This window comes from Pinus tabuliformis, chromosome 5_2, assembly GCF_031772625.1.
Source record: "Pinus tabuliformis cultivar Carrire ecotype Pingquan chromosome 5_2, CPIR1, whole genome shotgun sequence".
Lineage (NCBI taxonomy): Eukaryota > Viridiplantae > Streptophyta > Pinopsida > Pinales > Pinaceae > Pinus > Pinus tabuliformis.
In genome coordinates, this window is record NC_142306.1 from 63,485,709 (window position 1) to 63,510,317 (window position 24,609).

Sequence of the window (24,609 nt, forward strand, 5' to 3'; positions counted from 1 at the left end):
CACAGTGTCTTCATTTATAGCAATGTCGATCAAGCCACGTCTCGGAAGCCCCAAAAACAGCAAAATGATAGACTTTTAAAAAAGGGGCAGACATTCAAAACTGAAAATAAGCAATTAATTAAGAATATCCCATCTTACATAATGGATTATTTTTCATAAACTCTATATATATATATATATATATATATATATATATATATATTTTACAGACGCATCCATTTCATGACTTTTAATGTGGAGAGAAGATAAGAACAGGCCATTCCTATATTGGAAACTCATGTTTCAACTCGTATTTACAGAAATTTACTATGAGAAATAGAGCCATTCTATGAATTCGATTAAGATTCAGCCGGAGAGGCATCTGCGGATGGCAGTGGATCATCAGTGATTCGAGTGGTTTCTTCTGGTGTTTCAGCTGTCTCTTCTGGTGCTTCAGCTGTCACTTCTGATGGATCAACCATTTCTGTAGAAGGCTCAGCAGGCTTTACAGGGCCTGGACCAGCTGAAACTTTCACCATAGCCGGGCGCAAAAGCCTATCTCCAAGGATGAAGCCTCGCCTGAATTCTTCAATTATAATTCCTTCTTCAAATTCTGTCGATTCCTCACGCATAACTGCTTCATGGAGCTGTAGCATCAAAATAGAATGACAGCTAGACAACATAAGACAATGACAAAACAAAGTTAATCATAAATCCTACTGTCAGCAGTAGAATATCACAAATCAATGGGATTGCGGCATAGGCTATAGAAGCTGTTAATCATCAATTCTACTTAACTGTCAAAAATATGTCACGAGATGCTTAAGTGGAGAGGAATGCAACACTTGGTCTTCGATAATTATTGATTTAAACACTCTCCTGGCACCAAGCAATGATGACAAGAAATTCGTATTTTCCTTTTATTCCAAGTAAGAATTCTGACTCGTCTTCTTCAATTTGTGGATGAGATTTGTGTAACTTAGTTAAGTCAGGCACTGTACTTCCATGTATATATTATACCTCTCACCTACTAAAGGCCGCACATAGCACACATTAGTCTATACACTATTATATTTCTCGTCCTATATTTCAAGCATGGTTATAAAACTCAGAATTGGACTCAGAACCAGGCAAGGTCTGTTCGGATTCCCTCGGACTCGAATTAAAATCAGAGCAGTTTAAGGCTTGTGACTCAGTTTAAACAAAAAACATAAAATTATAAATAAAATATTATTTTAAAGATTTCTAACTATTAGAGACAAAATATGCGAAGTCTACACATGTATGTATCATGTAATGGTGAATATATCAAAAGGGCACAGAGTGCTACTAGTGTACTACCTATCACCAATTTCATAAACGATCATCAAACTCATCGCCACTACTGGAAATGGGATCCTTAGCATAACCTACAGAACCATCTTCCAGCTCGGACCCATTGGACCACTCAAGGACATCTACAATTGTAGTAGTACTAGTAGAAAAAAGGCTAGTGCCTGCCAGACCTAGTGCTACTCCTACTAGTGGATCAAAATCCAAACCAGTCTACCCTATGTCATCAGTATGAATATCAAAATCCATTAGTTGAGTCTCCTCTACCCATTCTGAGGTTGGATCTATGTCATCCAACACAAGGGGATCCGTACCAAGGCTTTTGTTCAATAACTAGAGCAGTTATTTTCATATTCTAGAACTCTTTTTTTACGAGTCGGATTTGTTATTCTTGGCATCTCTATTTTTAGCAGGTTGACAATTCAAAGGTGGCATGTCACAAAAGAGCAGGGTGACATTTGGTGTCTTTTGACGGTTTAATGGACTCATCTTTGATTTGATGCAATTTATTTTGCTGGAATTTCGAAAAGTACCAAGTCTGCTGAATTTTGGATGGCATGTGAAATTCCATTGTCATCATATGAGGTCCAATGAGGTTGAAACCCCTCTCAAACATTATGAAATAATTAATGATAATATAAAAATTTACATAAAAGTGTAGTGTTACCCACCAAAAGTGGGTAACCCCATATCTATCTTGGACAGCCAGCCAGCCAGCGGCCCTATACATTGCTCAGTACATGATGATATGCCACATTTCTCCACCATCTGCCCTCATCAAACACCTCTCGAGTCTCACCAGCCAGCATTCCTCTTGAAGGAATGACGATCACCACTCAGCAGGTACTTTAACCATTTTGCAACCATGTGCTTTTACTTGGTGTTTTGGGCATTCTAATATGGATAAAGGGGTGATAGAATGAATGACCAATCTTGACTGTAAGCTCATTCTCTCACCTTACCAGGTGGGTTAGTATTTGACCCTAGTCTAGTGAAACCTCCTTTGAGGCCTTAGGGTTATAGGACGAACACTACTTGGGAAACTTGGATTGAAGTAGTGTGTCCACAACCTTTCCATGCTTGCCACTTTTCACCATTCCTTTGATTTCACATCCATCTTTCAGGTTTTTTGTCATTGGTTCATTGGGATTGGCACCCTCACATCCACATCCTTGAGTCAGAACCGGAAGACTTTTTCCTGGAGGTTGATGCAAGTAAAAGAAAGGTCAAAGCATAAGATGGCCACAATAGAAGAAAAAAAAAAGTTAAAAAGCAAAAGATGATCGAAACATTGATTAGCACTTGGGAAAAGTTCGGCATGAGCTCTACCCCCCTCATTAGCCATCACCCAGTATCTGAGCACTTGATGCTCCATCACATAATAAAGAACCCATTGCATGTCCCACTCTCAATGAGCGAGAAGTTGACTCAACATTAAGGGGTAAATCAATGCTATATCATTAAAAGCAAGCTTGGACACCTAATCTATGCTCCTCATCAAAGCATTATCAAAAAGGAGTAAAAGACACACCAGAGGGGTGGAAAAAGCACGCTGAGGAAAGGGGTAATTCATGCCTACACGATTGCTTCCTCCATATATCTACACACTCGGGATGGTGTACCTCCATCAACTGATCCTGTTGTCATTCGGATTGTACAGGCACTGCAACAACAGCTCAGAGCAGGGTTTGTCACTCTGATCCCCGCCCACTCTGTTCTAGTTGTCTCCCAACAACAAGCTATGGGGGGCAGTTCCTATGGAAATGAGGTGATGGAAAACAAAATGGGAACCAACTTGTTCGGGAGACACAATTGAGTGGCCTAGCTACTTGGTAGAATTTAGCAAGATTAAAGATTTGATTAGATTTAATATTGAGACCAGTCCCTGATGGAATCAAAAACTTCTTGCTTATTAGAATTATAACCAAGTAACAGGATGGACAATTGTCGCTTATATGATGAGTTAACTTATATGAAGATGCAACTCCTAAGAACTATGTGTGATGCAAAGATCTTGGTTAATTTTGGATTAAATGCCTAATCTAAGTTGAACCTTTCCCTTGATTGTTTTGAGAAACAGTCTTTAGAGTAGGTTGTGAGATGGAAGTCAATGGGAACCAGGCAATGGCCTGATTGACGATACCTCCCCCTGTGTTCCAACCACCCAGTGCCTCTGACGTTGTAGAGACTGTGGCTTTAACGACTACAAGATCACTGTGTTAACCACTAAGAAGGGTTGAATCCCTCAAGCTAGATGAGAGAGGGTTGTCCTAAGAAGCTATCAACCAAGCTTATGCTTGGAGGTAAGTTATTAATGCAACTAGCCTTAGAATGTGTATGCAATGATTATGAGTGCAATTCTTAGTTTGAGATTAGCTTAATGTTCAAGTACTTTAAATTATGATGAATCTTTGACGACAATAGTACTTATCAATGAGTTATATGTGATCTCACAACCAAGAAAAGTGCCAGTCAACTTAGTGCCAATAAGAAATGAATCCACAAGATACTTTAACCAACAATATAAGTAAAAGAACTTAGAGCACTTATCCACCAGATGCCAATAACAACTATTCAAGATTTTCTTATGCCAATATCACAATGCCAATTAGATGTTAAGTGCTCAAAATTAATATTAAGGAAAGTTATGATTAGAGTGTTTTTAGTGAGTGAGCTTATTAGATGTGAATATTGAACTTTATAGCATATAAACTCACAAGGAAAACACAATGTTAGCCACTTCCACAATATCAATGCTAGGAACAAGAAACAATAGAATGTATAACTATGAAAGCACTTATGCAATTTATGTTCCAATGACCTCTTAATAAGCAACAAGTGAATGATATGACAGCAGTAAGAGGCTTATAACAGCAATGAGAAACTTATGATAGAGTGAGTTATTAGTGCCACAATATACCCCAATTCTTAAAATTTGCTTGCCAAACAGAAAAGTCGGACCTTTAGACCTCTTATGATGCAAATTTCAGAATTATATCAGATCTGATATACATTGTTACAGCAGTAAATAAAACAAAAAATCAGTGAATTAGTGATGCTACATCAAGTGCCAAATATGCCCAAAACTAAGAAAAAATTGCCAAAACTGAAAATTTTAGTTTTTGAGCCTTTTTAGGTGAATTATTCAGGAAATTACAAATTTGATTTAGTGAATTACGCAGAAAATTCCAGCAAGCAAAATTCTATATCTAGGCTAGATCCTTGATGCCCAAGTGGCCTAATTTTGAGAAAATTAAATTTTGCAATTTAGAAGTACTTTTTGACCAATTATACATGTTTTAGAGCACTTATATCACTATTATAAAATAAAAATTACAACAGTAGTAAAACAGTGAGACAACTATTGTTTAGAGAGCAAACCCTAGGCCCAAGGCCTTGAAGATCCCTTGGTCCAAATTTGTTGAAACTTTAGGATGAGCTTGCCACCTAAAAATCAAATTTTTTGAGGCCAAAAACCTGCAAAACCACCAAGTATTCAGTCTAGAAAATTCAGAGATGGATTTAGGGCAAACTAGGGCCAAAGCTAAAGCCTAGTAAGGCTAGCATTAAAGCTATAGGAAGGTAGATCAGGGGTCAAAAATGGCCAAAGAGGAAAGAGTGAAGGGCAAAGAAGCAGGAAAAGCCCTAAAAGGCTGGACGCTAGGGCTAGATGGAAAATTGGGGCTTGAAAAGCCCACGGCTAGCCCAAAGGGTAGTTGTTTAGGGTAAGGAAGGGGCGTTGAGGCCTCTTAAGTCCACAGTCTTCCCTAAAAAGGAATTAAACACTTGACACAGGGGGTTGAAGGGAGGGTCGAGGCCCTTAGAGACTACATCCAGCCTCCAAGAGGCCGAAAAGGATGACGCAAGGCCTTCTTAGGCTGACGTACGGGATAGAGAGGGAGACACTGGCTCTAAAAGGGCTGGATCTGGGCCCAGAAAAGCTGAAAAATGAAACCCCGACTTCAGAAAAAATTATTTGCTTCAAATCTGAATTTTGCTGCAAATTTTCCAATGGCCGACTCTGCAAAAAAATCTAGAGACTAGATCTTACTCTCAAAGGCCTAGATCTAGCTCTATTCCAACTTCTTCTCTTGATTTCACCTGCACAAATAGGTTCACAAACACCCAAAACCCCAAATATATACAAAATCATAAAACCCCAAAACCCCCATTAGCAAAAATAATTTACAAAATAATTGACAAAATTATTTTACACATATACAAGGGTTTTTAAAATAAATTTTGAAAATGTTTTTGTGGAGCTTTTCCTTTTGATAAATGGCTAAAAAATCTTTAGAAACCCAATGCACACTATAGCCTTAGCGATGTTTAAATCAACCACATAAATATTTGGGATCCAAACAAAGTCGGTTCATGCCCACAGTTTGTGAACTTGGAGACCAAGGACTAGGGTACCTGCAAACACTATGTATATATCTCAAGAAAATATGTTAATCATATGGCGAATCAAATCATCTAATATTAGCCCAAAACTATCAATAGAATGACTTTATCCCCATCTAATGAAAAACAAATTTTATTATTTACTAGCACAACATAGGAAAGCCCATAGCCAACACATACCACAAATCAATGAACATTGAACACCTTGAACTGCACCCCAAAGTCTTTATTATGATAGAAATAAAAGTTCACAATGGGACAATAGTGTTACATCAATTCTTCAGCGGCAATTTCTTAGCCAAAAATCAGATGGCTAAAGACCCAAATGACTCTAATTTATAGATAAATCCTCCAAGTGAAAAAATAACGATTAGTTTTCTTGATCCTTGTCAAAATAATCTCGGTCGTCGAAAAATACTTTATCATCTTGTAATCTTAGTCGTTGATCTTTTATTTTTGAGGAATTTTCGAATTTATCATTTAATTCCATTTTTCTTAGCTCAAAATTAATTATTTTGAGCTAATTTCCTCAAAAAATTGACTTTGACTTAACCACCAAGGTCCAAGGTCCAATTTTTCTTGAAATAATATTCCCTTGGCAGAGGACCCCCCAAAAATAATTCTTATAAGACACTTGGAGAATTTAATTTCTCTATGAATTTAATTTTGACTCTAATTAATTAAATTTCTGGCTTAGGATTTTAATTTATTATTGCCGGAAAATTTAATTAACTGACACAAAGGGATTTAATGTTTTTTCCACCATCTAATATTTTAATCATGGTATCTAAGTATGAGGGACCATGCATTAAAATATTTTTTACATAAGATTTTTTACAATTCAACTCTCAAAGGGGGAATATCCGTTCGGCTTAGACCCTCAAATTACATACCCAATTCTGCAACACAATATGATCTAGTAGACCAAGTGATTTGTAATACAATAATTTAGCAAATTAGCTTAAACTATTTCCAAATCACTTTTACAAAAGACTCGACTAAAACACTAGGACTCACCTAAGACTTTGACGAAAAATTTCACCCTAGCTTTGGGGTGAGATTGGAGGTTGATCTGAATTGGATCATTATATTGTTTGTCATTCATCTCGATGTGTTTGGAGTGGAAAAAGCAGAGGAATCAGCTCACAGGACCATTTTTACTAGCAGGACCCAATTTGGCGAAACGGGGTTTGAAAGGAGTGGTCTAACGAGGCGGAGGAATTGCCCGGACGGCTAAAAGTAGCTGGAATCCGGGCAAAAAAAATTCAAGAAATCTTGTAGAGGCAGTGTTTGAATCGTGTTTTTGATGATGGAAATGGATTTAGTACCATCAAAAACATCTAAGACAGCTAAAATTTTGAAGTTTAACAACTATAACTTGGATTTACAAAAATCCTTGCCAGATTTTCTCTAAATATGACCGGAATTTCCATAACTTTCCGGACAACTCCTCTGCCTCCTCAAACTACACGGGTCTGAAACCTTCCAAGAGTGTTTTGAAGCATCAAACGACGTTTTTTCGGGGTAAAACTTTGTTGCTTTAGTGCATCACTTTTTCATGCTATTCTACACACAAAGACCTTCCCAACAACGCAAGAAGTGCATCAATCGGAGTTTGTATGCAAAAGTTATGCCACTCAGAAGTTGACCTTTCTATTTTCACATCTATAATTCGGAAGGATGCCGCGCCAGCCCCCATTATTCATGGAAAATGGGCTAGCCACGGTTTGTGATGTAAAAGACTCTAGAAGAGTCTATTTCGTAACTCTAGTTAAGAGTTGATGTAGTCAAACTTAACCACTAGTCTCCAATCAAGACTATGTTATGCCCTCCCTCTCAACCAAGGAGATTTTTTCTATCCAGGCTCCCTCTTATTCCAGGGAAATCTACTTCTTATTGGAAAATGTTTCATGGCTTCCATCCTTCTTCTCAAAGTCATTCATATATCATGCTTATCACATCAAATTTACTTATGATCATCTTCACTATCCTAAAGATGATGTACCTGCACAACTTAAATATCAAGTACAACCAAATCTTATAGAAGCATGAAGTTAGCCATATCAAAATCTTATAATAACGGAAGCATTAGACTTTACAAACATAATCAACAAGAGACTATATTTCAACTTCTTGCCCAGGTTTAGTTACAAACCCTAAATCACATCCATAACTCATCAAGATATCAAACTCATTATATCTAGGGTTTCAATATTCTTTCAATGACATGACACGTTCTTTCCCAGAAACAATTCAAACTAGCAATGTGTCTAACAACTATCAGAATTCACATGTTAGACTCCTTGCTAGGATTTCATACATATCCTAGATTTCATATAATCAAAACCAATCACAGCTTTAATCAATAACATGAATAGCTTCTACTAGGGTTTGATGTAAACCCTAGATTTTCCATCTACAAATTCTCAACAATCACTATATAGATTCATAAATTCCAAATGGTTATACATACTAGAGAATTTAACTACTACTAGGGTTTAGTTGTTAAACCCTAGATTTTCCAAACAACATCATCCTAGACCATCAAACTTTGACTAGGGCTTGTTTCCAAACCCTAGGACTCATGACCATTAACACTTAGGTCAACACATATCTAGGAATTCATCAGCATATCATAAGCACATCATATGTCAAGCAATATTAATACATTAGACATATACCAACCTAGACCAAGCTAGGGTTTCAACCAAATGAACACATACCTAGGGTTTCATTCCTAGGACTTTAAATACATAACAAGGGTTTTTCTTATAGACCCAACCAAACCCTAAGGATCTAAGGTTTCAATTCATAACATAGCAAACCCTACTTTACCAGAACTTCAAAGGTTCAGGATTTCAAACATCATTTCAACCCTAACAAGTTAGGGTTTTCATGATCATACCAAAACCCCAAACATGACATCAACAATATATCAAACATAATTTTCTTTAGACTTCATCAATAACCCTATGTAGGTTAGGGTTTCATTCATTGTCAACATACCCTTAGGTTAGGGTTTTCCAGAGAACCTGTCTAGGGTTCTATAAGAACAATCAAGGATGTAAGGAGGGTAGATTTATCAAAAGATGAATCACCCTAAACAAGAATCTTTATGATTCAAGACAGCTAGACATAACGATGTTAGTAATGTAACGCAAATTTCAAAATAAGATGAACGTACTTTATATATTAAGAGAATTTTATAATATGTATAGTCTAAGACATACCTGGAGATGTTCAAACCTTGTAAGGATTCCCTGAAGTATTCTTCTTGTATTCGGCCATGATCTTTTATACCTGTAATACATATTCTCAAGCAAAACATGTGATACGAAGAACATGACTTAATTTCTCAAGTTAGATCTTCTATGTAATCATGGAGGATGGAATCCTATGAAAAGTTATTCTTTCTTTTAATCAAGGACTTATGCTTGACATCCTAGATTACTTGTAATCCCTAGAAGATAAGGATGCATGTTACAATCTTTAGCCTATATTAGCTATACACATGGATTATATGAACTATTTAAGATTAGATACTTTGAAAATTTAAAAGCTTATGAACATTCGTACCTTGAGTTTACATACCTCTGATTTCATTAGACTTGTTGCAAGTGCATCTTAATACTTACTTGATTTCCTTGAGTTGGTACCTTGTGCTCAAACTTATCAATTCAGATCCTCAAGGCTTGAGTTTCATTTTCCATAGGACAGACTTCGGATGTGATGACACAGTTTAGTCAAATGCTTCATACTTTGGTTCTATTCGATAACTTATGACAAAGTTATATTTATATACTTGTAGTGTCATCCCTGTCTTCGTCATTATAGAGATAGTAACCTAGTCCTTTAGTAATGGCATACATTATTATGTAGTATGGTGTTGTAGATATAGCCCAAGCAATGATTATCCATACACAAACCTTCGGTCTTGTGATGACTCAGTTCATGGTTCGAGTTTTCTTCACTGTAATAAACCGAAATTCTATCTCTTGTTTTCACTGCCAATCCACACTTATATGCCGAGAATCTTTCTGCAATTTATAGTGAAGTTACTCCTTTGTTGTACTGTGTATTCACCGAAATTCTACAAGCTTATTCTCTGGAATGATCCAACTTCTTTTTATTGTAGTATACCGAAATTTCATCACTGTAGTATTGAACTTCCTTCTGAAATTTACACCGAATCAATAGCCATGATTAGTCTTTGAGATTCTGCAAGTTCATTATTTTGAATTCCGAGCTCCTTTCACTGTGTGGTCATCAAACTGCTGTTGATCATGACCTTAGCTCTGATACCATGTTGAGAAGTCCAAAGGGTGGCAGTTAATCGATTTCTCTTATTATGACATTATCTTGTGATGTTTTCATTATTATTATTAGTTCTTTCGAATTATCTTTTCTTATCATCAAGACTAATGCCAAGCAACAAATAGAAGAAGACACAAGATGTAGGCACGCAGCTAGGGCAAACCCCCACTCTAGGGGAAAACCCAATCAAAATTCTTCCTTCAGTAGATTCAAAACAAGATGAGATGACCAAGACCCTCACAACTTAGACTCAAGACTACCTCCATCCATCAGGTCAACCTTGTCATGTCAAACTTTAGTTCTATGGTAGTCTATTCTTTGCTCCTATAGCAAACAACCTTCTTCACACTTGTATCTTTGAAGAGATCATCTTTGCAACCAATCTGAGCTCCTTCATCCACTGTGATATCGAGACTTGTCCACTGTGATAGCACCACTATAATAGCACTGAGTCTTATCTATTGTATTAGCACCACTGTAATAGCACCAAGTCACTGTGATAGCATCACTGTAATAGCATTGAATCCTCTATCACTGAGGTAGCACCGATACCTTCTCACTGTGGTAGCACTAAACCCATTTGTTGTGGTGGCACCGAGATATCTCCCTTGAAATAGCACCGAACTATACAATCTCATATCACCAAAACTATGTCTATAATCTCCACTGTAATCCGCACTTTATCTCAGAAGATATGCCGAGAATATCTTTGTGATTTATCCGAACTTGTGCACTATGGTTACCCAAAAAACATCTCTGTAATTAACCCGAGTTATGATGCGAGGACCTTACGTTTATATATATAGTTGTTTTCCATTGAAATGAGCCGACATATGTTCACGAATAGTTGTGTCTCCTTTTAAGGTTAGGTCGACATGAGTTCACTTATGGAAGTCGACTTGATGGAGATTCTTTTTGAGGCCGACATCAAGGAGACATTGATGGAGGAGTTTAACATGAGAAGATAGACATTGACTCAAACAAATAATCCTAAAGCCTACAATGGAGGCTTGACCTATGACGATTGACCCAAGCATGAAACCCATGCTTTAACAAGTCAGTTCAATAATAATAATAAATCTTTTTGCTTTTCTTTTGACAAATATATTACATTTTGACGCAAGTACAATTTATGAAGACCGAACCTAGTCACATTCTTCAACACTCTATCACTCGATGCCTCTGGCGCTACAGAGACTGTGGCTTTGATGACTGCAAGGTCACCGTGTTAAGCACCGAAGAGTTGTCGAGGCCCCTCAAGCAAGATAAGAAGGGTTGTCTTATGTCTCTATCAACCTAGCTTATGCTAAAAGGTAAATTATTAATGCAAATCTAGATCTAGTAAGCATATGCAAGAGATAATGAGAGAGATTTATCTTGAGTTAAGATTTTCTTAAGTTGTTTAAGCACTTAATTATAATCTTTTTAAGAGTACTTAACAATAGTGAATTGCAATCTTAGACAAGATAAAATGCTTAGAGATACATGTGTAAACATTCCACAAGATACCAAGTAACCCAAGATGCCAAATGCTTAAAATAGTCTATCAAGATGTTGATCCCAGATTTGACAGTTTATACCAGCAATACTATTTCAGAAAATTCAGATCTTATCAATCTTGTTACAAACTCATCTGCGACTCAATATGATCTAGTAAACCAAGTGATTTGTAATAAAATAATTAAGCCAAATAGCTTAAACTATTCCCAAACCACTTTTACATCAAACTCGACTAAACCACTAGGACTTACAAATAATCCAACAATAAATTTCACCCTAGCTTTGGGGGTTTAAGCTGGAGGGGAAAAACTCTTCTGATTAGCCATGTTGAAAAACACAGGTAATCAGTGAGGTTAAAAAACCTCCTAGGATGGAATTCGTCATCAAATTATAGGTTTATCTAAGTTGTTACATAGGCTCAAGGTTTTACTAAGATCATTTACAATATATAACTTGCGGAATGGGATGACCATGACACATGCACTGTTGATATGTGATCCAATCCTTGTTGAAAATGTTGGTACTCCCGCCTCCCCGGAACTTTGACAATTTGAGTGCAACAAGGACTACCCCCCATAGCCTGTTGTTGGGAGACAACTAGATCAGAGAGGTTTTGGATCAAAGTGACAGCCCTCAACCTAAGTCATTGTTGCAGTGCTTGTACAATCTACGCAACAACAAGTCCTAAAAAAGAACAAATCGTAAAAATCGGGATAAAATCGATAAAAATCGGCAAAAAATCAACAAAGTTAAAAAAATACAAAAAAAAAAAAAACATTTTTTTCGATTTTCAAAAAAGTTCATAATTTTTTTGTGTCAAATTGCGATTCTTTCGAAAAAATTACGATTAAATCATGATTTTTTCAAAACGAAAAAATCATCAATTAAATCAACCGATTAAATCGTTAAGTGGTAAAAAGAAAACAAAAAAATCACGATTTTCGCAACATTGATTTTAATTTCCTCTTTTTCTTTTCAAGTTATAGTAATTATAGTTAGAGTTAGCTCGAATTTGCATTTTATAGCATTTTATTTTCCATTTTTCATTTCCCTGTTGAAAGGGATTGCATTTAATAAATATATAAAAGTAAAATCTAGCATTAATTGCATGTTTTCAAGCTAAAATTAGGGCTAACGTCTTAATAATTATTGTGTCATATGCATTTTCCAACATAAAAACACCAGTGTTTACCTAGCCCCTTTTTTTCCTCTTCAATATCCTTTGCTTCTTTGTTAATCTTATAACTAATAGGTTACTTCTCATGTTGCTATATGCCATTGTATGTCCTAAATCTGCATATGATAAAAAATCTAAGTTATAGCAAACTTCTTCCAAAATCATAAAGGTCTTAGGAAAGTGTACTTGAACTCTTGGAAACTATTATCTCAGCCTTTCAATGTTTGTCCACCCTTCCCCTTATTATAGACCTTGTATCCCCTAAATCCTTGTTAGTCGAACATCTCATTGGTGATCCTTTTAGAGAAGCCTCCCTTGTGGGGATAATATTCACCACTAAACAACTGGAGAGAGGCCATTGAGGTGACAGTGGTGGTTGATCCCTTGTTACCGTACGACCTAGGTTACCTAGTAAGGCTTTGCACTACTAGGCCTGCTAGATTTTGTAGTAACATACCCCAATGAAAATTTCTATCAATGCAAGCTCAAGTCTTGAAATCAACACCTTTGCTACCTATCTTCTTATATGGAGATTACTTCTGTTTTGGCATCTTTTATTGGAAAAGAGCAGAGGTAATGGAAACTATTAGAAATACATCAATGTCATAGGCTTGCCCCTCATGCAGATTTGAGCAAGAAATGAATGTTAACTAGACTATGCATTTGGTAGAGGACCTTTGGCTTCTCGCATAATACATCTTGAGCAAATGGTAAGAGATAGAATGTGGCATAGACAGATCACAATCTAAATACTAACCACATCAACCAAAAAATATTTCCTAAATAGAGATACATGGCATGTCCTTTCAGTAGATGACATGGGTAGACCTATGCAACTTTTAAGCCATGTTGCTTGTTGCTTCAAAATCTAGCATGTCTTGTGAGGGTAGCTCACATGGCAAGAGCTAGACCAAGGGACAACAATGAGGTGTGGCCCATTGTCACCACAACCACTACCTCTTGTTCTTTGGACCTTCACCCAGTGTTGCAGGAACCCCCCCAAAAGGATCTAGAGGCAGAACCACGTCCCGTACGGACCCGCCACCGATCCTTCGGCGGATCCGAGTTTCCCCGTTTTTTGGCGATTCTTGGAAATTTGGATCTGTGGGGGCCCAATCCACAGTTCCTACTGCATGATCCACGGATCTGGAAAGGATCAGGTGTGGATTTGTGGAGGTTCAAGCGTGTATCCACTGCAGATCACGAGCAGATCCGAGAGAAGGTGGATGTTTCACACAATTACGCGGGGCTTTTTTTGTTTTTTTCTTGTGGAAATTTCGAACTATTATGTGAGGAACTACACTTTCCGAATACTCCCAAGGTGCCCCTTGATGCTCCCTAGACGCTTCCTAGATGCTCCCTAATGGTAATGCTAAATTCTTAAAGGAAAAATGACATTCTCCTTTATCATTCATTTCCATCTTATGTTGCACAAGGACCCATCCCTACCATAATTCATGATGTTTCCTCCATTCTGGCGATCCAAGGACTTTGGAACTCGTTGGAAACATTCCAAATTTGTCGGGGACTCCATTGGGGACTTCAAGAACGTCCCGTAGCCGTCCCTTGAAAAATCGGGGACGTTTTGGGGACTTCCAAAACGTCTCTCCATAAATCGGGGACTTTTGGACGTCCCCAATATAACTTAAATTTACAACTTAAAATAAATATTATATTTTTTCATTTTTTATAAAAAACTAAAAAAAAAAATTAGTTCTTAATTGTAAATAAAAATAAATAAAATGAAATCATTTACCCTAACGCATACCTAAAAGTAAAAACATAAAACATTGCTTTCATTTACCATCGCTCTCATCTACCATTCACTGTCTAGCCGCCGACAAGGGAGAGAGGTGACAGGGAGATTTCAAGCACGCAGGTTTTCGAATTTCTTCACGCATGCACGAGGGTTCAGTCACCAGTTTTTCACGCACGCAGGCTTCAATGTTTTGGGGCAGGGTTCACGACAGGGTTCACCTGAACGCAGGCTTCACGCCTAGCAATGAGTAGCCTTCACGCCCAACAGTTCAAACTTCACGCCCAGCAATTTAAACACCTAGAAGTGAGAAGTTAAGCACAATTTTGCGTTTTTGGAGCCAAAAGTCAGAAGTCGAGCCAGAAAAACGCAGGTTAAAACGCTGCAAAAATTTTAACTTTAGTTTATGATTTATCTGTCATCACTAGAACCCATAAATGATAAAAAGTATATATATATATATATATGAATTTTTATTTTTTTTATCAGAGTTTTCAGTTTCTTACTTGGAGCTATCAAAAAACTTGGAGCAACAATGCGTATTTGGTTGCCAAGTTAGTTTAAATATTTTTTATTTTTTATTTTTAACCAGTATTATGGTTTGATATTTTTATTTTTTTCCTTAAAAATTAAAATTTTAAAACAAATCTATCGTAGTTTTAAATTACAGACCTCACCTCCAAAAACAAATCAAATGTACAGCAATACTTCAACAATTGCTCAACCTGAGGGTGAAACATTAGCAAGGGGCACAAAAAATTATGTTTCCATCAACACAAAGAAACCCTTGCTTCAATTTGACAAAAAAATCACCAAGAATGAAAAGAAAAACTGTGGTAGTTTAGAGGAGTGGCCATGCAACCTTTGTGGTCATAATTTCAAGGGAAGCTACACTAGGGTTTACCATCATCTTTTGTTTATTCTTGGAGATGGAGTAAAAGCATGCACTTGTCCATTGGAAAATAGAATTGAACTTACTAAACTTCACATGGCTGCCACAGGTGGCATTGTAGAGATGGAGGAGGACAACTCTACTGTCTTCAAAAACCAAAAATTTTAAGCATAGAAGAAGAGTACTCTCAAAGAGAAATCAATGAAAAAGATTCAATTGATTTAGGTTCCAGTAAATCTAGTTCAAGTAAGAAAGGCAAAGTTGTTGTGGCAGAGTGGTTCAATGTGCAACGCAAGAATGAGGCAGAGGATGCAGTGGTTGAATTCTTCTTTGCCAATGGAATATCATTTAATGCCACCTGTTCCCCTCAGTACAAAAAGATGATAAAAAAAGTCGTTGTTGCTAGTCCATCATTTCATCCCCCTGGTTACAGTAAATTGAGGACAACATTGTTAGATAGAGGGGTCACAAAGATGCAGGCGGTGATGGAAGGCCTTAAAAGTTATGGTTTGAATATGGGTGTTCAATCGTCATGGATGGTTGGACAAATATCATTATCACCTCTCCAACTGGACCATATTTCTTAAGTGCAATTGATTGTACCAGAAAGATGAAAGATGCAATGTTTCAGTATGAGGTATTAAAAGATACAATTGAGGAGATTGGTCCTACAAACGTAGTTCAAGTTATCAGAGATGTTGCACCAGCTTGTAGGTCTGCAGGGTTGATGATTCAAAGCAGGTACAAGCATCTGTTTTGGACTCCTTGTTGTGTGCATGCTTTAAATAATGCACTCAAAGGCATTGGTAAAATTTCTTGGATCACCCACATTATTTTGGATGCAAGAGAGGTGCAAATATTCATTTGCAACCACCATGTCTCTTTAGCTATTTATAGAATTTATGCAAAAAATGAGTTCTTGAAACCAGCAGATACAAGGTATGCCACCTACTATCTCCTTCTTGACCGCATGCTAGAGGTGCAACATGCCTTAAAGGCCACTGTTATAAGTTTTGAGTGGTCTGCATGGGGGGAATCCAAAACAGATCAGGGAAAGAAAGTAAGGCAATTGGTGTTGAATGATGATTGGTGGGTTGATGTGAAATACATTGTCTCATTCATTGCTCCAATAGTGGAGCTAATCAGGTATGCAGATTCAGATTCCCCTTGCCTTGGGGAAATATATGAGTCAATTGATAGCATGATTGGAAAGATCAAGTCCATCATTCGTCAAAGGGAGCCCTCTTTGGGGTTATTTAATGAACTCCAAAGGTTGATTGAAAAGAGATGGAACAAGTTAAACACACCTCTTCATATGGTCGTTTATGCACTTAATCCAAAGTGGTATGTGGAGAGGAAAGGCAGAGTTCTGCCAATAGATGACCCTGAAGTGAAACAAGGTTTTATTGATGCCATAGAAAAAATGTATACATCAGAACAAGCAACCATATTTCGATAACAGTTTCTTAATTTTGCTTTGCTCAGTGGCCCCACTTTCTCTAGAGCCATAAAGAAAGATTTGTTGGGTATGGCACAAAAAAGTCCAAGTGGATGGTGGAGGATGTATGGGGACAAAGCACCAGAAATACGCACTCTTGCTATACATTCACTATCTCAGGTTGTTAGTTCTTCAGCTGAAGAAAAGAATTGGTCTACATTTAGTTTTATCCACTTTATTAAGAGGAATAGGCTTACCTCTAAAAGTGCAAAGAAACTAGTTTATGTGCACAACAGTCTTCGCCTTCTTACCAGGAAGACTCCAAAGTATTTACAGGGTCCTGCAGCACGGTGGGATGTAGATCCTGAGGATGCTTCACAGATTGATGATGAAGATGATGATGATGATGATGGACCATCCACCCATACAGGATTGGTTAATGTACCATTAGATGACATTGAGTTGTAGTTGCAAAGCATTGATGATGATGGGAGAGAAGATAGTGAGGCTCAAGCATTTTCAAATAGACTTGATGCAGAAGATATGAATCTGTAAGTAGCTTCAGCCTTCATGCTACTATGGATATTGACTCATACTTCCTTTTTTGTTTTTTTTTTTTTTCTAGGTTAAGACTAAACTAAGTACCCACGAGGAATTGAACCAGTGACCTATCGCAAGGAGTGCCTTAACAGCGCACCCATTCACCGTCAATCCAAAGCCCCGTGGGCTCATACTTCCTTTTTTGTTGTCTTGAGACATTTTGATTTTTTCATTTTGCAACTACACTAGTGACTATATTATTTTAATTTTTTCCATTTTGGTTCTTGGACTATAGTTTATAATTTATAAATCTATAATCCATGGTTTTCTAGACTCTTAATTTGAGATTTATATTTAAATTTTAATGACTTGTTCATGTTTACAACTTTATTAAATTTTAGTACTACTTACTTTTATGCTTTAACTGTTATTTAAATTTTGAAATGATTCATCATGCATCATAGAATGATTATGTAGATACTAGACAATAGTAGATTGTAGGTTGTAACTTGTAAGTTTGTAACAAACTAATAGTACTTCTTAAGTTATGCAATGATGACGAAATTTGTTTTTGTGATGCACAATTCTCAATGATGATTAGATACTATTAGTATTAGACTTTAGTCTTTAGATTTATCATTTTAGTATTTTATTTTGTAATTTGAATTTCAAAATAGTAATAGTTCTAATTTTTATATTTTAATTTATCATTTTGATTCATGTTTATGTTGTATTACTAAATTTTATTTTAATTTTAATTTTTTAATAAATATAAAAATTAGTTGTGCACTTGCCGTCCCCAACCCGTCGTCCCCTGAAAATTTGGGGGTGCGCTCTAGCCGTCCTAAAAACTCGTCGCCCGTCCCCACAGCCAATGCAACATAGTTTCCATCCTTTTACCTAAATTTTTAACATTACCATGAAATGACTCAAGCTGTTTGAGAGTAGTTCCAACCTCATCAGACTTCATATGGAGAAAATAGAATTTCATATCCCATTCAAAATTCAGCAAACTTAATAGTTTTCAGGATCAATGGGATTGTGGCGTTTCATTGGATTATATCAGTGTTACTTGGGAGCAGGAGCGAAAGTGGGGAGCGGAAGCGAAAATGGGTGCGGGAGCGACATTTTCAGAAGCTCCCGGTTTGGAGCGAATCTCGAAGCGTTTTTTATATATATATATATATATATATATATATATATATATATGTTTTTTATATTTTGATACATATATGTCAACAAAAACATGTAGAATAATGAATTAGATATAAAAAACATAAAAAAAACATAGATTGAACCATATAACAACAATCATCTAGAAGTTATAATCTTCATCAACCACGTCCACAAGTTAGTAACATAGTAACATACAACATATTGAGTCTCATGATTCATCAATCTTAAAGTTTCAAGCTTTCAAAATTCAATATATAACATTTATCATCATTGATCACCAAAGTTGTACTTGTAAGCTAAGTGTAACCATTACAACAAATAATATCTAACATGAAATGAAATGTTATACAATGAAATGAAATGAAACAACTTTCAACTTTCATGAAGCATCATATTCATAATTCATTACTAATGAGTTTGTTGTCGCGCAGATTGACACGACAACGCTCAGACCGGGGGCTGTCACTCTGATCCCCGATCCCTCCGTTTAAGCCTGTCTCCCGCGGCTAAGGGGGGTAGACCCTACGAGGTGAAGGAGACCAACTGTCGACCAGTTGGGTGAGAGACACGATATGGCAAGCACTAAAATGATTGATTTAGCGGACCAGTGCCTAGTGAGATTGAGGTTTAGACGATTACTTGCTAGATAATGTGGAAATATAAACCATGAACAGTAAACATTTATCATCAAAGATCTTAAACGATGCTAAATATCCAGTAAAACCACAAAGTTCTTGCAATGACCAATATCCAGCAATTTAAGAAAATTTCAATAGATGCTTTAAACAATCATGTAAATCATGAATCATTAACCAGATATCTCCTTTATGCCACTAAATCTTTAAGATGGTCATTTGTATGCAAACTTGAAAGGTTTCAATCCCAACATAGAAGATATATCGCGATAATTTCCCGAAAATAACTGAATTCGGCAAAAGAAAATTCCACAATATTTTTTTATGATTTTCAGGCAAAATTTAAAACAAAAATTCCAACTAAATGCAAAACCTAAAAAATCCTACCTAATCTACAATTAATTTTTATTTTTTTTAAATAAAAAAAACTAAAAAATAAAATAACCTATGTTAAAACTTAACTAAATCAAAAAAATATATTCTAAACAAACAAGACCTTTTATTTTATTTTATTTTTTTTTATATATATTTAATAAAATCTAAGGAATATGAAACTATGTAAAACAAAAAAAAATCTAAAATAAAGTTAAATCTAAAATAATCTAAACACAAAGAAAACAGTTTCGAATTCGTTAAAAATCTAAAAATAAAAACCACGCATAATCAAATGGACAATCTTAAAGCGGCAACTACAGAATACCGATATCAGGGAATAACGTAACAGGGTCAGGCGTAAAACATGAATGCATACCCAGACGAACTGCAATGTCATTCAGTCGATGGCTGCGGGAAAAAACCAAGAATCGATTCTGAAAAAACTTACCTGGGCGATTTCGATTTTCGACTGAGATAATATCCAGCGTTTGCCGAATCAAGGAAACCGGTTTCCCCTGATGCCTATATGTATGAATGCATCGTCGTTTTCCAAATGGACGTACTGCGGGGGCGTGTATGAACCTGTTTGCGGATACTCGTCAGCCGTCCCTGAAAACGCTGATCCCCACGTCGTATTTACTCTCTGTCTTTGGTTATGCAGAGAACTTGTCGGCGGCAGAAGAAATGCTGGACAGTAGAGCTCGATTCGGAAGGTTTAGGCACGGGATGGGCGTTTTCTGAAGGCGATTTGCTCACCAGGTAACACGCAGACAATGGCACAGCAATGAAGACGCCAGGCGAATTGTAATCACGCCTTCAACGCAGAATTATGACAGCTGACAAATGGAAATTTCAACCATAAAATTTTGAGAGCGCGTTTCCTCTGGCCCGATGGTGTTATCAAGGGTTCATAAACGACAAATAAATCTCTCAAAAGGACACAGTCAATGGCGGCGACGTATATCGTTTCTGAGTTAACGCAGACACGCCACCATCTATTTACTTGAATGCTGGGAGCAGATTGATACGTAAATGTTTCACTGTGTTGGCCCAGAACTCAGGACGCTGATAACAGATATCTCTTTATATACACTTTCGCATACCCTGACTTGAATGAAGATTGTAGCCACGTAGTTCTGCAAAATTACGTCCCTGTTACAGATTTGATAAGACAAAGGAAAAGCCCGCAAAAATTGATTTAAACCCAACTAAAAAATGCCATCTTGATATGGAAGATAGACATGAAAATGTATGTGCAGAACCAAAATTTTAAAACCCTGGATCAGTTAATTTAATTTACAGATTTGGCCCCTGAACAGCCAGATTCATCAATAAGCACGGAAATATCTTAAAGAAGAGAAATTTTAGGTTTTCACTGTGAAGAACTTCAGAAAATCTCTCATGCAAATTAAAAAATAAACTAAATGATAGACCCAGGATCAAATCCAGCTGGGCTCAGCAAAAAATGCTTGCGGGAGTTGGCTGGTTCAGCCGAGAACTTCCCCAAACGCCCACAAATTTCCTTCAGAAAGGGTTTTCTGCACACCTCAGAACAGCCATCAGTAAAGAGGGCAAAAATGCTGCTAGATCTCAAAAAGTAATGGAGATACCTGCCATTACTTCAGAAACCCTAACAACACTCAAACCCTAGCAAGTGAACAAGATACCTATGCTCACAATACTCTACAAAAAGCTATTATTAATGGCTGAAAATAAAATATGCAGAAAATTAAACAATCTCACAGCATTTCAAGAGAGTAACACCAGCAAGATATGGACCCCAAAGTCTTCTTTTATTAACCAGAAATAGATTTACAAGAGAGCTTCTTCAGTACCAGACTCACAGATCCTCTTTCAATTTGAAATGACCCCTAGCACCCTATATAAAGGAAATGATCCTAACAGCTAGTTCGAGTGATCCATGTCGAAATGATCTCGACCGTTGATGAGGATCAAGACATCTCTTGATCTCATCCGTCGAATTATTAAAAAATAATATTTTGCATGCATTCACTTAAAATATTATTATTTTATTATTTTAGGGTTTTTGCTCTATTTTATAATTTTTTATTATTTTTTATTTATTTCATTTTTTTAATTTTTTAATTTTTTTAATTTTTATTTATTTTATTATTTTATTATTTTTATTTATTTTTTAATTTTTAATTCGTTTTTTTAAATGGATCATCGAACTAAGCCTTTGGAAACATCACCTAGGACCTAGAACTTAGGACTCATGAGGGGGATTAAAACATTTCTAACCTCAAGACACATTACATCATGACTTTTACAATTTACATCTCAAGGGGACAAACCCACTTAATACAGACCCTCACAAATCACCCAGTTTCTGCGACACAACTATAATCTAGCAGATTAACACACTAGGATTCTCCTAAAGTTCTAATGACAAAATCCATCCTGGCTTTGGGGTCAGGTTGAACGAAAACTCTGCCGATCATGGATCGGTGAGACGAAAAACCTTCCGGGACGTAGATTACCATTAGAAAGTTAGGTCCACCTAGGCAAATTACATACACGACTCATATCTGCTAGGATTATTTACAATTCATACATGCAGACTGGGTTTACAATTAAAATGATGAAACTGCTGATGACTGTAGGATGGCACGGACATGTCGATCAGGTGCTGCCCCTTTTCACAAAAAAGGGGGGGTACTGCATGGGTAGTTGACCGGTAGTGGTCAACATCTGGCTCTACTTGGGGACACGTTGCTGCTTGCAGGAATGTGAGAATCCAGAATCTGCATCCATACAACACAAAAATAATTAGCGTCCATCCAAAAATCATCATATACATTAAGCACATGAAAGATAAAAGCTCTTCATTTATTAACTATCTAAAGCAGAAATAAAAATGCGGAAAAAACAAGGAGTAGGGTTAGAAATACGATACAAAGGATGCCCCATGGCATCAGATGTGTTCAATAAAGTGCATACTGAGCATTTGCCTGCTTTCAGGCAAATCTGTCGGCTGCTTGTCGGATGTGCCATGTCCAATTCTGCATATGGTAGAACTTTTTCCTATCCGAAAATCAAGCTGCTCGTGACCGTCTGATGGATCAAATCTTCGTCTCATTTTCTTTCTTTTGCGCTTCTTCTTTCTGGCAGGTTGAATTACTGATGACCTAGAGCTTTCTGTTTCAAAACTATCAGATGAAGTATGCGTGATATGTCTTTCTTTATCCTGCATCTGGTCTTTTTCATTTTTAAGTCTATCTGGATCACCTTCAATTAACCATCTTTCAATCGAATCAATGACCTCCTCATAATAAGATGGGACTTGTTGCGACAAATGAGAAGGCTCCTGATCTGTTGATGTTTCCTGGTTTCTCTTATCCTCTGACCATTGTTGAAACTTTTGAACCTGTATTTTAATGACATCCATCTGACTAGAGTGTTCAACCTTTAAATCACTGATTTGCCTGGCATGGTCTTCTTCCATATCTTTTATTACTTTATCGGTCTTTTCCTTTATGTCCATCAAGTAATGTTGCATGGAATTTATTTCTTCTTTATGATTCGCTTGCATGTCAGCCAACTGATTATTATGATTGAACGTCATGATAGTCATTTCTTCATCCATAGTTAATAACATGTTTTGCATAGAATCGATTTCCCTATCATGATCAGTTTTCATGGTCACCGTATTTTCCTCTAATCCTGACATCTTGCTTTGCATGATTCTAATTTCTGTTTCATATTTAGTTTTCATGGCCTCAATTTCTTTAGCATGCTGATTTTGCACAATCTCCATCTCCCTATTACGTTTTTCCAGGTGGGTGTATAAAGTTTTCACATCATTGACATAATTTGTTTGATTGCTTTCCATATTTCTTACCAGCATCATTAGATCTTGTATAATTTGTTTTTGCTCTTCCTTTTCATTGTCATTTGTCCCTGATTTTTCACTATCATGAACTTGATCTGCAATATTTCCGGTGGATGACACATTCTGATCTGATGAATCGTCTTGGGATCTTTCACCATCAGCTGGACCTTTTATCAAATTACTTACATTCTGTTGCACAATTTTAGAGGAAGAAGGCAAGCTGTTTGGATAACCATATCTATCTTCAAAAGCATTGATAATGTCTTCCAAAGAAGTGAAAAAATCTTTAGGAAAATTGTTAAACCAATTCAAAGCATCATCTTCTAAAGAAAGGACAAATAGACGCATTTTGATATCTTCATGATTAAACTGAGGGGGTCTGCAATATATGATCATGATGCGAATAAACAAGTCTAGATGCCTTTTAGCAGCGATTGGATCACCATCTGAAAAAATAGGTAATTCAGGAATGGCCTCCTCCGGAAAATCATGGAGACGGTGAGTAAAACGACATGGTTTACATGAATAATCCATGATGAACAATAAGGGATGAAATGGATAATAGAACTAGATCTCTGCTCAAGAAAATCAAAAGATGAAAGAAGTGGAGTCGCCACTTGAACAATAAATCTGATTCCAAGATCCAAGAAGTAATCAACAAACAGATATGCGGGAGGCTTCTTGTCTGGGAAAAAATAAGAAAATGGAGTCGCCACCCAAACAAGAAACAAAACCGAAGAGATGCTGCTGATATGACGAAAAAAAAATAAGGCAATAAAAGACCCAAATGATAACCCAAAAGTTGAATATGCAAGCCCGAATGAGAGATGAGAAATATGAGAAGATGAATGTCGATGAAACTCCAGGAACAGAAAAACTCTGTCCCCGGCAATGGCGCCAAAAAATGTTGGCGTTGCCGAGCCAGATGAAAAGATAAGAAATGAGAAGGATGATTGTCGTTGAAACGCCGAGAAAACAATTTCCCCGGCAACGGCGCCAAAAAATGTTGTCGCGCAGATTGACACGACAACGCTCAGACCGGGGGCTGTCACTCTGATCCCTGATCCCTCCGTTTAAGCCTGTCTCCCGCGGCTAAGGGGGGTAGACCCTACGAGGTGAAGGAGACCAACTGTCGACCAGTTGGGTGAGAGACACGATATGGCAAGCACTAAAATGATTGATTTAGCGGACCAGTGCCTAGTGAGATTGAGGTTTAGACGATTACTTGCTAGATAATG

The 24,609-nt window shown here is 36.8% G+C and overlaps 1 protein-coding gene across 1 annotated transcript in view; it reads right to left on the reverse strand.

Moving 5' to 3' along the window:
• Positions 1-280: 280 nt before the first annotated feature.
• The window catches only part of LOC149157558 (uncharacterized), a 160,714-nt gene continuing 136,385 nt past the window's right edge, over positions 281-24,609 (reverse strand). Inside the window, exon 3 of the mRNA XM_089435851.1 lies at positions 281-626. Coding sequence (XP_089291977.1) covers positions 339-626 — 288 coding nt within the window. The 3' untranslated portion in view covers positions 281-338. The remainder of the gene's footprint in view (positions 627-24,609) is intronic.